Below are 14,540 nucleotides of genomic sequence, written 5' to 3' on the forward strand. Positions count from 1 at the left end.
CTTTGTGCACAAAGGAAAATGCATGTTGATTATAATCATCTCACTTTTTGTCTGATGCTAGTTTTTTTATCACACTTTTTTTGTTCCATTTGCTGCAGGACAATCCGCCCTGACCATGTTGTTCGTTCAGTGTACAAAGCCACCGGTTGTGCAGATAACTCAAACCACCATGTCATCTACTTGGAGCATGTTGTTGTGCGTGTCAGCATCAGCCACCCGCGACGTGGAGACTTGGCAATTTACCTGACCTCTCCCTCTGGAACAAGATCTCAGTTATTGGCCAACAGGTAAGCCTACAAAATCCCTGAGATGTTTGAGTGCAATCCCTGAACTTGCAGAAGGGCTGAGTCTTTGAGGCAGGTGTAAATGCTGTAGAAACAACTGACAGGCCTGGAACATGTGATGAATGGCCCTCAACACTACTGACGAGCGATGAGATGCTGTCATTCCAGAGAGTAATTTAAATGTGGTATCTGATAACAGAGAGCAGATGTGTTTTAAGGCATAGGCAAAGTGGGCATATGCCCAGGGCCTCAAACTTCCAACGTGACCCCCGTGAAAGTGAACTTTCACTCCATTTGTACTATCTCTATTCTATTTCCCTCTGTTTAAACCTCTATCCTTCTGCCTATGTTCACGCTGACTCAGTCTTTCTACCCAGTGTCATCTTAAGGGTTTTTGGGGCCCGGGACAAGACATTTTTCAACTGTTTTGTTACCCTGTTAAAGTTTAACCTATAGTTTAGTATTGTTTGGTATCATGGACAGTATGAATTATCAGGAAATGGGTAACAAAACTGAAATTTGTTCCATTCAAGGACCCCCAAAATGTCTTGCCCGGGGTCCCCAAAGACTTTAAAATGACACTGCAGAACAGACTTGGCTAGTTACTTGTTTCAGTTCCTTTCTTCAGTTCTTTGTTCTTTTGTCACTTTGGGATTAGAGACCAGTGTCTTGCAATGAAAAGTTAGGGCGTTTTGTCTGCAGGACACATTTTAGCAGTAAAAAAAGTGAATCCCGGGTCATGTTCATGCAAAAACGGGGCTATCCATGGCTGTTGTGTTTTTTAGTGTTGCTGCTGTATAGTTTGGCTTTTGCAGTGTGAATGAGCACAACTAGACATAGTCTTTTTCTAGGATTGTCTTTTTCTTTAAAATGCTGCATGTAGTAAAACATGGTAAACACGAGCGTTTCTCCTCGACGTCTCCCACTGGTCCATTCCTCGCCAGTTAAAGCAGTCCCGTTAGAAGGCATGGCGAAGGCTTGCCTTAGAAATCCAGACAGCAGCTCAGTGATAATCCTCAGAGACTTGTTCTTGTTCTTCCTCTTCAGGTTTCATAGCAAGAAGGGTTCGGAATTGATGATTCCAAAATAATCGTGAAAGCAAGCGGGCATCACCCTTATTTCACTGCAGATCCACTTGACAAGGATGTTTGCGTAAAATAGGTGCATAGACTGGAGAGCGCCTAATCAGGAACCCTTCTGGAGGATACAAAAAAAGCCTTGCTGCAAAGCAAATTTTCCATTAACAGAAAACCATATTCTATTTTACAAGATCGTTGTTTTCCTTTTTTTGACTTGAGAAATAGTTAAGTTCCTTTGCGTACATCTCACGGATATCATGAGTCACACCCACGTTGAAAGGTGTTCATAAAGCTTCCAGTATTAATAAGAGAACGGAATGTGTTAACGGCACACATTGTAGTGACACAGGTATTCATAAAATCAGTACCTAATTAAAGACCATCCCCCCATTAGAACTGAAACAGACTTCTAGCCATGAAAGACCGAAGTAAGTGCAGTGGCACCTAAGATGCCACCTCCCTAGCAAAGCATCCAAGTGCTATGCAAGAGTGCCTGTCTTAGTAGTTTGGTACATTTAATGAGAAGTTCTGGAACTGGACAACATATAATGGATCATTCCTTGATAAAATAAGAGATACATGCAAGGATTGCACGAGTCTGTATTCCAATCACTGTGCAGCGAATCACATAAGTAGGTGGCATATTTCGGAGGTGGGCTCTGGCTACCAGTGGAGGGCAATGGTAGCTATGGAGAAGGCCAGGCAGTAGCTTTATTAAGAGCAGTGACCATGTAAGCTAAGAAAGAGGTTGCTTGGCTAATATATGCCGGAAGGAAATACCATTCATGGTAATCTTTGGGGTCCTGGCCCACCTTCCTACTTTTGTATTTCAAGTATTAGTTGTTCCTGAGCGCATAAGCTTTTATTTAATTTTAGTTGTGTTGCTTTCTTTAACTTCTTTGATTGTTTTGATTTGCATTTATTTTTATTTCTTCTAGTCCAATCCTCTTACTCTGCAGGAGTGTGCTGGAGTCCTCTTTACCTCTCCTGTCAGATTTATATATCCCATGTGCAGCTGCCCAGAAGGCTACTCTGCTAACAAGACTTGTCTCCTACTTAGCCCCAGTATGCTAGTGATCCTGTAGGGGGTGTACCTAAGTACACCAAAGCACTTTTATCTGCTAGCAGTGGTCAGGAGATGCTGTCCGTGGTGCCCGGTCATCCCCCTCCCCCCAGTTCCACAAGGAAATTCTCCTGGTCTTGCACTAGACTACAGTGCGCTGAACTCCTCCAACAGATATCTTCATGAATCCATACTTTACTCACCAGGCAAAAGGCCCTTCTCAAAAGAAGCCACCTATTTTTTATTCCTGCTTTCTAGTGAATTCCATGTCATTGCACTAGCTTAGTTTCCGAATACACAATCTTATTGCTGACTATAAACTTAATATACTTTTTGTAACAGAAATAATCTCCATTTTGTAACAGATATTTGACATCACAGTCTGCTCCTGAGCATCTTATCTCTCCGTATTCCCTGGTCCTAGGCAATTTTAGTGCATTGGTGGAGGGTGTTCGCTATCTAGAATTATCTCAACTCATTGGTACCTGCTCCCCTCTTGATCTAATTCTGGCGGTTCACAGCCACATCCTTATGGTGGGACATTCCCTAGGTCGCGGTGTTTGCAGTATGAGAAATGCTAATGTTACAAACATGAAAGACACGATGGACCATCACTCAGGTTTCTGCAGAGTAGTGCTTTTGAGCCTTCACTGTAACTCTCTTCCTTCAGCTCCAACTGGTTCAAGCAGAGAGGTTAGTATAGATTTTTAGACACCACTTGATGGCCCCTCCTTTCTTCCGTAGCTCACAAGACGAAGATCGAAATCGAGACCACAGATGTGAATTTCTCCTTTTGGCTTGTAGGGACCACTCAGTCCTTACTGAAAGTATCCAGCCACGCAGGCACAAACGTAGGAAAACCTAGCTCTTTTTTGAATTATTAGAAGATAAATAACATTGTAAATCACTAAGAGCGCCTCTGTTGTAAAACAGATGACCTGGTCCTGGAGAATCAGATACACTTTCAGCCTACAAGAAGGTCAACAGCTAGATGAGGTTTTTTTTTCCCAGAATCTTTTCTTCCAGAACCCCAACAAGTTTAAAGAAGCATTTTCGAAAGAAAACTCTTGCCACCCCTCACCAACTCATTCAGGAGCTTTGTTCTACTGTTTCAAACAAATTTCAGGATAAAATTCCCTCTGTGTACTATAAATTTCCGTTTTCGTGTAATCCAGCCTCAGCAGCAAGGGGAACTCCTTTTCTGCCCACATTACATATTATTATAAACCTCTGGTTAAGTGCCGATCACAGTAGACCTCATACTGTCTAAACGCATGGTGATGAATTCAGGCTCCCTATTGTTTATTTTCACGGCAAGAGAAGTTCAAAGCCTTTAAAGATTCTGTAGCATCACTGTCGTCGTTAGAGGGTAAAGTTACATCTCTTGTTAACAAGAATTTTTTCCTCTTTTATAGAAAAAAAAACAAATGTAGATCCTATTGGTTTATTTTTGCTCCATATTCATTAATACCATTTCCCTCCAAAATCACTCAATGGATTGTGAACACATAACTCACTAAATTCATTAAAGATTTAAACTTCATTAAATTGCCTAGCAATGTAGTAGGACGAGTCTCCAGGGAGTACCTGGGTATTGACTGATATCTGGCCGGCCTCCTGCCTTCAGGACCCTCCCTGGCAGTGTCGCTGAGCGCCTCCGAACCCTAAGGGTTCTTAATGATGGTTCGGCCCTTGGGGATTGTTGCATCACACTGATAATTGGGTGGCAAAAGCCACGCTTGGAATTACCACTACTTTCCAAGATGACCCCAATTTTGCCTATACTGCATACCACGGCCTTATTGAGGATGTGCTGGCCTGGAACGGAAGCTGCTAGAACCACAGTCCACTGATCATTATAAAGTTTGGGTGCAAGTCCCCAAGTGTGTTTCATAGGCACGAAGGAGGATGGGGCTCATGCGGACTGCGGGTTCCAGCACCTAGAACGGCCCCACAGGAGATGCAGTTTTGAACAATGGTACTCTGGATGAGGTCCAAGGTTATGGTCCGTGATTAAGGGTGCAGCAGATAGACTAGTTTTAATTTGCTTGTCGAATAGATGTACAGAACCCCCCCCTCCTAAAATACTGGCAGGAATATGACGTTTAACCTAAGAGAGGAAAGTATTGTCTGAAGAGAAGAGAGGAGGCCCAAAATAAACAAGTCAATGATGGTACAGGCCTGAATATAGGTTATGGAGAAGCAAACGCTGAGAACCCCAGATTTATGCTTTGTGTGGCTGGTTAGGATAGAAGGAGCATTTGGGTCTGGCCTTGTACAGTATGTTAGATTGTAGTAAAGCATTTGTTGTTGGTGGCATACCTCTGTGCGTACTGGTGAGCTGACTTGTCTGATCTGGCTGAAAAGTATCGCCAGGGCTCAGGAATTCAAGGACTCGCCCCGAGTTGGCTCGCCTCCTTCTTCTTCAGCAGAACTCAATGAGTCATACTCTCCATTTTCACCTCCGAACTCAAGTGCTAGTCTGCATCACCGGAAACAAATGATGGTTAAATCTCAACCTGATAGGGCCTCGCTCATGAAAAACTTTGGTTCCCTTGCATCCTGACCCAAGTGGAGAGGGTAGAGGGTCTTACCCTCAAGAAAGCACTCGAGGGTCATGTTAAGCAATATAAAAACATATTTAGGATCATATCCGATTTAAAAGTCTCACTGGAAACAAAGATATATGAGGTGAAAACAAATGTGTGCCTCCTCCCCGCGGGTCATAAAAAAACTTGCAGTAAGAGTAACAATGACCCAAGATTATCTTCAATGCGACCTTCAGTTCAAGAACCTTAGTCTCAAGTGAAGATATTCATGGCATCAGTGTTCGATCGGTAGGAAAGAGCTGAAGACGCTGAATGTCAATCCCGAGAATTAATATCTGCATTTATGGGTCTTCCTTAAAAGGTAGATGGGCACAGGGCTGAGCAATTTATGCAAATTTGGCTGGTCAACAGGATATATGAGAGTACTCCTCCAACCGTTTGCTATTTACAAGGTGCATCATGATCCGGGCGCCCCCTGTCCTGAAGGCTCCCTCTAGGACCATGGTGGCCAGACTCCTCACTTATAGGGGCAGGGACTGGAACCTGCTGGAGGCGCGACAGCACGGACTGTGGAATGCTGAGGGCAATCGGTTGTTTGTATTCCATGATTAAAGTTCCTTCCTCTAAGTCAGACTATGCCAAATGGATATAAAGTATGCCCTGCTGTTTCCAGCGAAGCCTGTGGGTGATTAAAGACAATATATTGTATTTCTTTGAGACCTCAGAAGATGTGTGGGGCAGGTTGGAGATAACGGAGTCTCTCCTTTAGATAGAAAAGAATGGCATAGAATGGGTCCTGGGCTGCACTAGGATTTTACTGCTGACTTGAGATATCTGGAATGCACTCTTTCTAGGCATGCAAGTGTTATAGCTGCCCAACAGTGCTGTGTCCATGTGTACTGTTAGTTTGTTTGTCTACTCTTTATCGTGGTTACATAAAGTTGTAGGAGAGGGAGAGGGATTGACGGCCAACTGTTTATTTGCTTCTGGATGGACTTGACTGGTTCATCAATGTGGGCTCCATTGGGGCTTGATCTTATAGGATACAGAAGGTGGTGTCTGTGCAATGGACCCTGGGAGCACAGACACATTGTTGGGCAGCTGTGCCCACTTAAAGGCTATGGGTAGAGGGTTACAGGTACCTACACCTGGCAATATGTTTAATACCTATTTATTACGTGGAATGTGAGACGAAAGGCTATGGTGTCGAATAGATAGGATATACACCTGCTAGATGTGTTTGAGGATGCACATCATAAGCCTCTAGGAGATCCACCTTGTGAGAGGGGATCTGGAAGCACCACACCACAAATGGTGCAGTGGGGTGTCAAGTGGCTTCTGCCAGTTACTAATCACTCACCAAGGGGACTTTGATACTGGTGGCCCTTGTGGATCACATAGACTAATATATTATAAACTGGAAGGTGAGCATAGTTAGCTTGTATGCGCCTAACATATGGTTGGTCCAGTTTCTTGAGTCCTTGACCCTCAGTCATGGTTAGGTACCATGATTGAAGGGTTTCTGGGGTAGTGACTATAATATGGTGTTGGACTTTCAGGTGGCAGATCCTTTCCCCCGCTCTGAGAACACAAAGCGAATCTGTCACTGTCTGATGCAACAATAACCATTGATTGAAATTTGACGAGAGATGCATAAGGAAATATTTTTATTATTCTCTGTTGCATGACCTGCACACAAGGTTGGGTATGCTTCTTGAAATGGGAGGGATGTAGAGGTTGGTGCCAGATACTAAATAACCGGCTCCGTCTGAGACTGATCTCGATCCTTGAAATTAATGTTGAAATGTGGGCATGCCCGACCAAGGGTGCCAATGCAACCTCAAGCGCTGCATGACGCGGTCTTTCGAATGATCAAAGAGATCTGTAGTTGAAAAAAACTAAGGATCTACTCCAATGTAGCAGCCGCTTGAGATACTTTTAAGGTTGAAATCAGGGGGTATGCATTGAGACCGCCTGTGCTTTAAGGGCAACCCTGGTCAGAGAGATAAAGGAGATGAAGATACACATACACCATTCAGAATGTAGGGTTGTTAGTGATCACTGCTGTATAAAGGAACTATCTGAGCTCAGCTGAAATGCTCTGATTTGGTTGAAATATTGAGGAGTGTAATTAATAATGATTGCATTGCCAGGAGTTACCAGGAGAGAGCTAGATCGCGATAGCTGATAGCTTGTTGGTGTTGCAAGATATACATTCAAAACCACTATGTGCTGTTCGTCATTTGTTTGGAAACGGGCGAGATTATGAGCTCACAGTCTTAGAAACTCTGCTTCACACAGTATTATCATAATCTATACTCCAGCCCTCACTGGTAGACACAGACAAGTTAAGTGAGTATCCAGAATCTGTTCCTTTGCAGAGACTTTCCCTTGATCAGGTGGCTGTTTTGGACCAGCTGATCTCCCCTGTTAAGGTACGGCAGTCTACGCATCCATTGGCAAATGGTATAATGCCTTTATCTTATTTTTATCTATACTCAGAATTTAAATAAAAATAAAGTAAATGGGTGTTTTAATGAGAAATATGGACAGCAGAATAATTCAGTATTGTCATTTGCTCTAATTCCATTAAAACAATTTATTTGGCCTATTTATATGCTGAGACAATACTTTTTTTTTTTTTTTTTTTATAATTTTTTATTAATGTTCCACAACAACCCTACAATTACAGTTGACCAACAAAATAAATATAATAGAAAAAACGAGAGGAAAAAAAAGAAAATAATACCAAAATAGTTACACACAACTTGTCGTATATAACAGAGCTGAACATAATTATTTACTCATCAAAATAATCTTGTAACGGGTGCCAAATAGTAAGGCCAAATCGCCTCTTGCGTGGTTTTTTCAGCATATACATACTAGTTTCAAGGTTATACAAATTAAATAGCTTAGAACGCCATATATCAAAGCTCGGTGCCTGTGGCTGCAACCACGCTGTTGCTATTGACAAACGTATCGCAGCTGCTATAATAAAAAGAAAAAACGAAACTCAAAAAGAGGATGCCCTTGGGTAGTTTCCTCCCCAATACCCAATAAGATTAAATTCGATGACAATAAGACAGATTTACCGAGCACATGACACAAAGTTTGAGATTTGATTAAAAAAAGGTGTTAAAGAAGGACAAGCATAAAACACATGTACTATATCGGCTTTACAAGCTTTGCAACGAAAGCATTCACCCAAATTAGAATATAGAGAAGAGCTACCCCATTTCATCATCACCGCCGGAGTGCGGTATAAATTAAAAATAGTTTTATAAAGTTGGGCTTTTAGTGACGCAGAATAAAGAACCATGTGGGCCATTTTAATAGATTCTTGAATGCTAATAGATGTAGATAGAAGCCGGCATGACCATTTCTCATTAGTTTTATCAATATCATCTATACGATGTGCTATAAGCTCCTTGTAAATAGTTCCAATACGTGATTGAGATCTAATAGCATCAATAATGCGAATTGAAGACAGCGACGTGGTACGTTTGTAAAGAAAATCACGGATCTGTAAATATTTAAAAAATTGATTATTAGATAAATCAAATTGCTGTCTAAGTGCATTAAAAGAAAGAAAAACACCCTCAGCAGAAACAAAATCACCCAGACATGTGATACCTTTAGAGTGCCAGCATCGTACAACTGAATCCCCAAAAATAGAAGGTAAAAGATATGGTGCCCCAAGCGGAGTGTATATCATAAGTTTGGGTATATTACACATTTTCCTAACAGATTTCCAGACATTGAAAGCAGACATGATAGTTTTAAACCGTGTGCGCTTGTAATAACTACCATCAATATTGGAAATCAAACATTTTTTTGCAATCAAGCCAAGCGTAATTTGATAGATCGAGGGTGTTTCTGCCGCATTAGACATTTCTTCACCAGTCAAGAGAATACGCATCCTTAAAAGTAAACATGAAATCTGATAAAGAGCAAAATCCGGAACTCCCCATCCACCGCGGGCAGGTGGCAGCGTCATAAAACGTGAAGCTCTACGGATTTTGCCTGGAGCCCAAAGATATTTTTCACAGACCGATTGTAACTGGCGAATCTGGCATCTAGGAATCAAAAGGGGAACAGCACGAAAAAAGTAAAGTACTCTAGGTAGTATAATCATTTTTAGTAAATTAGCTCTACCAACCAGAGTTAGGTGAAGACTCTGCCATGACTCCAGTGCATGTTTGGTTTTATCCAAGATATCCATCCAATTAACACTAACCAAATCCTCCAAATTAGGTCTGATCTTAATACCCAAGTAAACCACTTCTTCCACAATCCTACTGTCAAAAACTAGCGTTTGGTCCGTACACAGACATTGTGTCTTAACTTTATTGAGTTTATACCCGGAGTATCTGCCAAAACATTCCGCTAGTTGTTCTATAGTGGGTAAAGCAGTATTTAAATCAGACGTAATGACAGCTATATCATCCGCGTAAGCGAGAACGCTGTACTTCGTACCTTGAGCTATAAAGGGGGGGATTTGTGAGTTAAGATCAAGCATTCTAATGAAGGGATTAATATAAAAAGCAAAAAGAATAGGGGAACAAGGACAGCCTTGCCGGGTCTCTCTACTAATCTGAACCTCCTCCGATTTAAGGCCCATAGCACATATCCTTGCAGTAGGGGACCGATAAAAAAATCTGAAGGGCCCGAAGAAAACCTGGGTTAAACCCTAAACGTACCATGACCTCCCATAAGAAACTCCATGACACAAGGTCAAAGGCCTTCTCGGCGTCGAGCAGGACAAGACCCAGAAATCTGGAATCAACCTGCGCGACGTCGAGAAATGCAATGATCCTATTAATGTGATCAACCGTCCCCCGCCCTGGCACAAAACCATGCTGCTGCGGTGATACCAAGCCAGCAACAAGCGGGGCCATACGATTTGCTAACAATTTAGCGTATAGTTTACCATCGCAATTAACCAACGATATCGGGCGGTATGATCCTGGTTGATCAGGAGGTTTCCCCTTCTTCGGAAATATAACTACATGGGCAGCATCCCATGACTGGTATGGGAATCCCAATCTAGCTGCCTGGAAAGTATTCAGCAGATCCTCACGGAGTTCTGGAAAAAAGGTCTTTTATATCTCTGATGGAAGAGATTCCGGTCCGGCCGCCTTACCCGAGGGCAGTTTAAACAGTGCACGTTCGATTTCTTCGGCAGAAAATGGCAAATCCAATCTTTCTGCCTCAGCAGGATCAAGCCTATCCCATTCCAGCACTGGTAGCCCGAAGTCAGGTGGAAGATCACCAACATCCGGCTGCCTATACAAATCAGAGTAAAATTGATGGAAAACTTTCATAATAGCCAGGGGTTCATGAACTAATACCTTTTGGTCATTATAGATAGAGTTAATTTTAGATATTTGATTTTTCGCCCGAATCCTTTGAGCTAAGTATCTCCCTGCAGATTCCCCAAACTCATACAGCTGTTTCCTGTAAAGGTGATATTTAAGCGAAATCTCTTGGGCCCATACAAGATTAATCTTAGCCTTACAACGAGCTAGTCTATCAAGGCTATCCTTAGGATCATCAGCTGCCTGTAGTTGAACTATAAGATCTAATTCGGCATTCCGCAATTGAGTAAATAACTGCATCAAATTTTGTTTGCGCAATCTTTGAGCATGTAACCCAAAACTGAGGACCTCACCTCTAAAACATGCCTTAAAGGAATCCCAGACTACCGCGGGTTCCGCTGAGCCACGTTTAAGATGAAAAAAGTCTGGGATCCACTTTTTCATATGATTCACGAAAGGAATATCAAGCAGCAGTTTCCTATCAAAGGTGAAAGTCTTACTGTATCTTATAGTAGCCACATTAGAAAAGGAAATAGCCACAGGAGCATGATCGGATAAAAGTCTAGGATAGACTTGAATTTGGCTACAGGAGGCCCAGGCAGCAGGAATAATAAAATAATCCAGCCGAAATAACTTAGTGTGAGGTGAGGAAAAAAAAGTATAGCCAGGTGTTTGTGGGTATAAAAAGTTCCACCCATCAACCAAGCCATGGTCAGCCATCAAATTCTTTAAAGCCTGAAAAACCTTAGGTTTACGACCCCTATATGACCAGGGAGAGAGGCTTGCCCAATCACTATCCAAATGAATATTGAGATCTCCACAGCACACAACTGGTGAAGGCCATAAAGCAAGCTCACCATTTAAGAAATCAAAAACATTTGCTTCATCAAGATTAGATCCGTATATAGTACAGAGGGTGAACCGTATATCTCCCACTGAACAATCAAGAATAGCCCATCGGCCATGTATATCTGCCAAGAAAAGCTCAGTTTTAACTAAAAAGGGGCGTGCCAGAATGGCCACCCCCGCGTTGTATCTGATTGTTTAGAGGCCACCAAAGTAACATACCCCAAATCGTCTAACTTCTGCCGTACAGACCACGAAATATGTGTTTCCTGAATACACACAATATCGGGATTAATAAGTTTCAATTCAATTTGCATCTTCCTTCGTTTCTCATAATTATTAAGGCCACAAACATTATAAGTTACGATTTTTAAATTCAAATTGGCCATTAAATTCAAAGTTTAAGAGCCCTTTAGTAAACATAGTCATAAATGCATCAAACAAAAAATCACAGAAAAATATCAAACAGTTGTGCAACATATTTTCCTTTTTTTTCCCCCCTCCCCCCAATACCCGCACCCCAGCAACCCATTCCTTCCCTCCACCCAACCAAACCCCCCCACCCCACCATCTACCTTCCCCCCTCCCAGCACACCCTCCCAATAATGAGACAATAGGACCGCGGTCCTAGTGATGGGGAGCTGGAAACACTCACCCGTGGTACCCCTTACACAAAAAACATAGCTATAACTATAGCACAATTTGCCACCTTAAGCCACATTATTATCTTCAACTCAACTCACAGGTGCCAACTGTTGCAAATATTCCTTAGCCAGCACTTCTGAGAAAAAAACCCTGTTTTGGCCCTGAACCACAACCTTTAGCTTTGCAGGGTTCATTAAGAATGCCTGCCCACCCTTCGCTTGAAACATAGGTATTAATTGGCGAAGGTGCCATCTGCGAGACACTGTTTCATGAGAAAAATCCGGCCTAACAAAAAAATGAATCCCTTTGGCCAATCTCTTACGGTTTGGCCGCGCCAGATCATAAACCGCTTCTCTCGCTAAAAAATTGTTGATTTAAATCAAGATGGCACGAGAATATACAGGTTCCAGTCCTAAGTGGGTAGCTTGTTGTTTTCTATGGAGAGGGAATCGATGGGCTCTCTGAATCTCTATCCCCCAATCCCACTGGGAAAGCTCCGGAAAAGCCTCTGTAAACAGTTGGATAAATTGTCTCGCATCATCCCGCTCTGCCCCCTCCGGAATACCCAACACTCGTAAATTATTCCGTCGCATCTGATTTTCAAGATCGGATAATTTCCAAGTGGCATCATCTTTTTGCTTTTTTAGTGCGGTCACCAAACCTTTCTGGGTTGATAGTTCATCCTCCAGAACTGAAATGCGGTTTTCAGTCTCATTAACTCTAGTGCCAATCTCAGCACTTGACTTATTTATGCGTCTTATGGCATTTTGTAGTTTGCGACAGGCCCCCTGTGTTCTGGCATTCTCAAGCCTAGTCTCCGCTCTGTGTGACAGCATCGTCTCGTAAATCATTTCCAGCGTAATGGGTTTGGGAGGGTCAGATGAATTAAACATGGCAGGATTCCCGTGGGCCCACTTAATGGCCTGAGGCGGGTGGCTTTGCGGTGGAGAATGAATAATCCCATGCCAAGTTCTCCCCTAGGGCATTAAGGGTGTTATCAGGTATAGTACCCCCTAGATCATTCACCTCTCCACTCAAGGACTTTTTGTTTTTCCGAACTGTACCACCAGGGGCCGTATTCATATATCCACCCGTTCTACAATCATCAATTTCTCCCTGCTCATACTCTGCCCAATCCCTGCTGGTCACATCATCATCATCAGATGTGGTAGATCCATCTGATAGAGAAAAAAAAGTTATCTAATGGGTCATTATCTGGATTAGACCCGGCCTGATCAGTGCCTAAACCATCTTGTGTTACCGCCGCTTTGGGAAAGTCAGTAGATTTAAGAGGGGGAACTACAGGTCCCAGCATGCATCTTGATAGACCAGCCAATGCAGTTGAAGTCTCGGCATCCAAGTCCAAATTCGCGGAATGATCTGAAGCGCTTCCTATCGCTGATTGATGATTACCGTGACTCACCGGTATTTCACCCGTCGTGTCTGCCGATTTATATCCCTCCAGAGTAGAGCCGAGGACAGCGTCTGAAATCTGCTGTATCCCGCTATCAGCCGATTTGTTTGAAAGCTGTGTCGAGGCTTTGACTGCTCGTTTAACGAACAGAGGAGCCGTGTGTTTAGCAGCGGGCGAAATGACAGCAGAAGGGAAGGTCTTACCCGAAGGGGTCTTAGAGCGGGACAACAAACTAGGATCAGAGCCATCACCCAGCCCAGCATCAGCAGCCGTTACCTTCACCTGTCCCCCGACTGCGAAGTCCGCGTTCACTGCTGATTTGCCGCTACGGGGCTTTGGATTCTTTGTCAGGACCTTGGGAGCTGCTTTCGGCGGCATTCCTGTAGTGGCTTGAAAGGGCCCGCCAACCGCCAGAGCAATAAGCGAACACCAGTTGCCACAACGCGAAGGGCAAAGATGCCAGACGCCTTCACGCGCCCAGATCACAGCGGATGCCGCAGTAAGTATACTCATCACCGAAGGCTTTTTTCAGCCGCACACACGGGCACCACTTCTCTCTTCCCTCGAAGGTTGCAGTGTCATGCCTTAAAGATTAAACCTTCTGAGAGAAATCATCTTCGTGGCACTATCAGTGAAGGGGAGTGCATGGGTCCAGCTCACTCGGCCGAAGCACCGGCCGCCATCTTGCCTCCCATCAAGGCCTGCCTGTCCTCCAGGCCCAATACTTTTTTGTTTATAAAATATACGTTCAACCTACGTTATGGGCTAAGCTTGTTTGATTAAAATTAGTGACATCAGAGGTATAAGCAGGTATTTTTCACAGGAATTGGTTGAGATGCACTATTGATATAGTCCAATTATCTCTATGTAACCCGAAAGATGCATCCAACTTCCCATCAGAATCCCCAACTATTGAATATTTTCAGTTGTCAGTACAGTAGATGCTAATAAATCAATGGTTAAATAGAGCAGAAGAAACATTGTTCAACTGGTTGGTATTGGCACAACATTATTTGGATATAAATATCTGTCCTGGGGGAAGGTAATCCAAACTGCAATTATCCAAAGTAACCATTAATTGAGATCTTTATACATTATAATGATTGAAAAGTATTCATTTTCTGCTACCCTGCTTTGTCATTGAGATTTTATGTGATTATAGAATAAGTTGAATGTACCATTTAAGAAAAGATCAGAGTAGCACAATATCACCTCTAATTTCGAGACTAGCTTGTTTGTGTTTTGTGCATGATTAGCTCAAGGTGCCATGTCTAAATTGCATCACAGGGTGGGCATAACGAAAAGCACAGATTGATCAATAAAAGTGCCCGCTGTAAAAATA

The 14,540-nt window shown here is 42.9% G+C and overlaps 1 protein-coding gene across 1 annotated transcript in view; it reads left to right on the forward strand.

The window, feature by feature from the left end:
- PCSK5 (proprotein convertase subtilisin/kexin type 5) overlaps positions 1–14,540 on the forward strand; it is a 1,432,234-nt gene that overhangs the window by 902,345 nt on the left and 515,349 nt on the right. The window contains exon 12 of the mRNA XM_085633086.1: positions 99–287. Within this exon, the coding sequence (XP_085489212.1) occupies positions 99–287 (189 nt within the window). The remainder of the gene's footprint in view (positions 1–98; positions 288–14,540) is intronic.

This window comes from Triturus cristatus, chromosome 2_1 (genome assembly GCF_964204655.1).
Source record: "Triturus cristatus chromosome 2_1, aTriCri1.1, whole genome shotgun sequence".
Taxonomy (NCBI): Eukaryota; Metazoa; Chordata; class Amphibia; order Caudata; family Salamandridae; genus Triturus; species Triturus cristatus.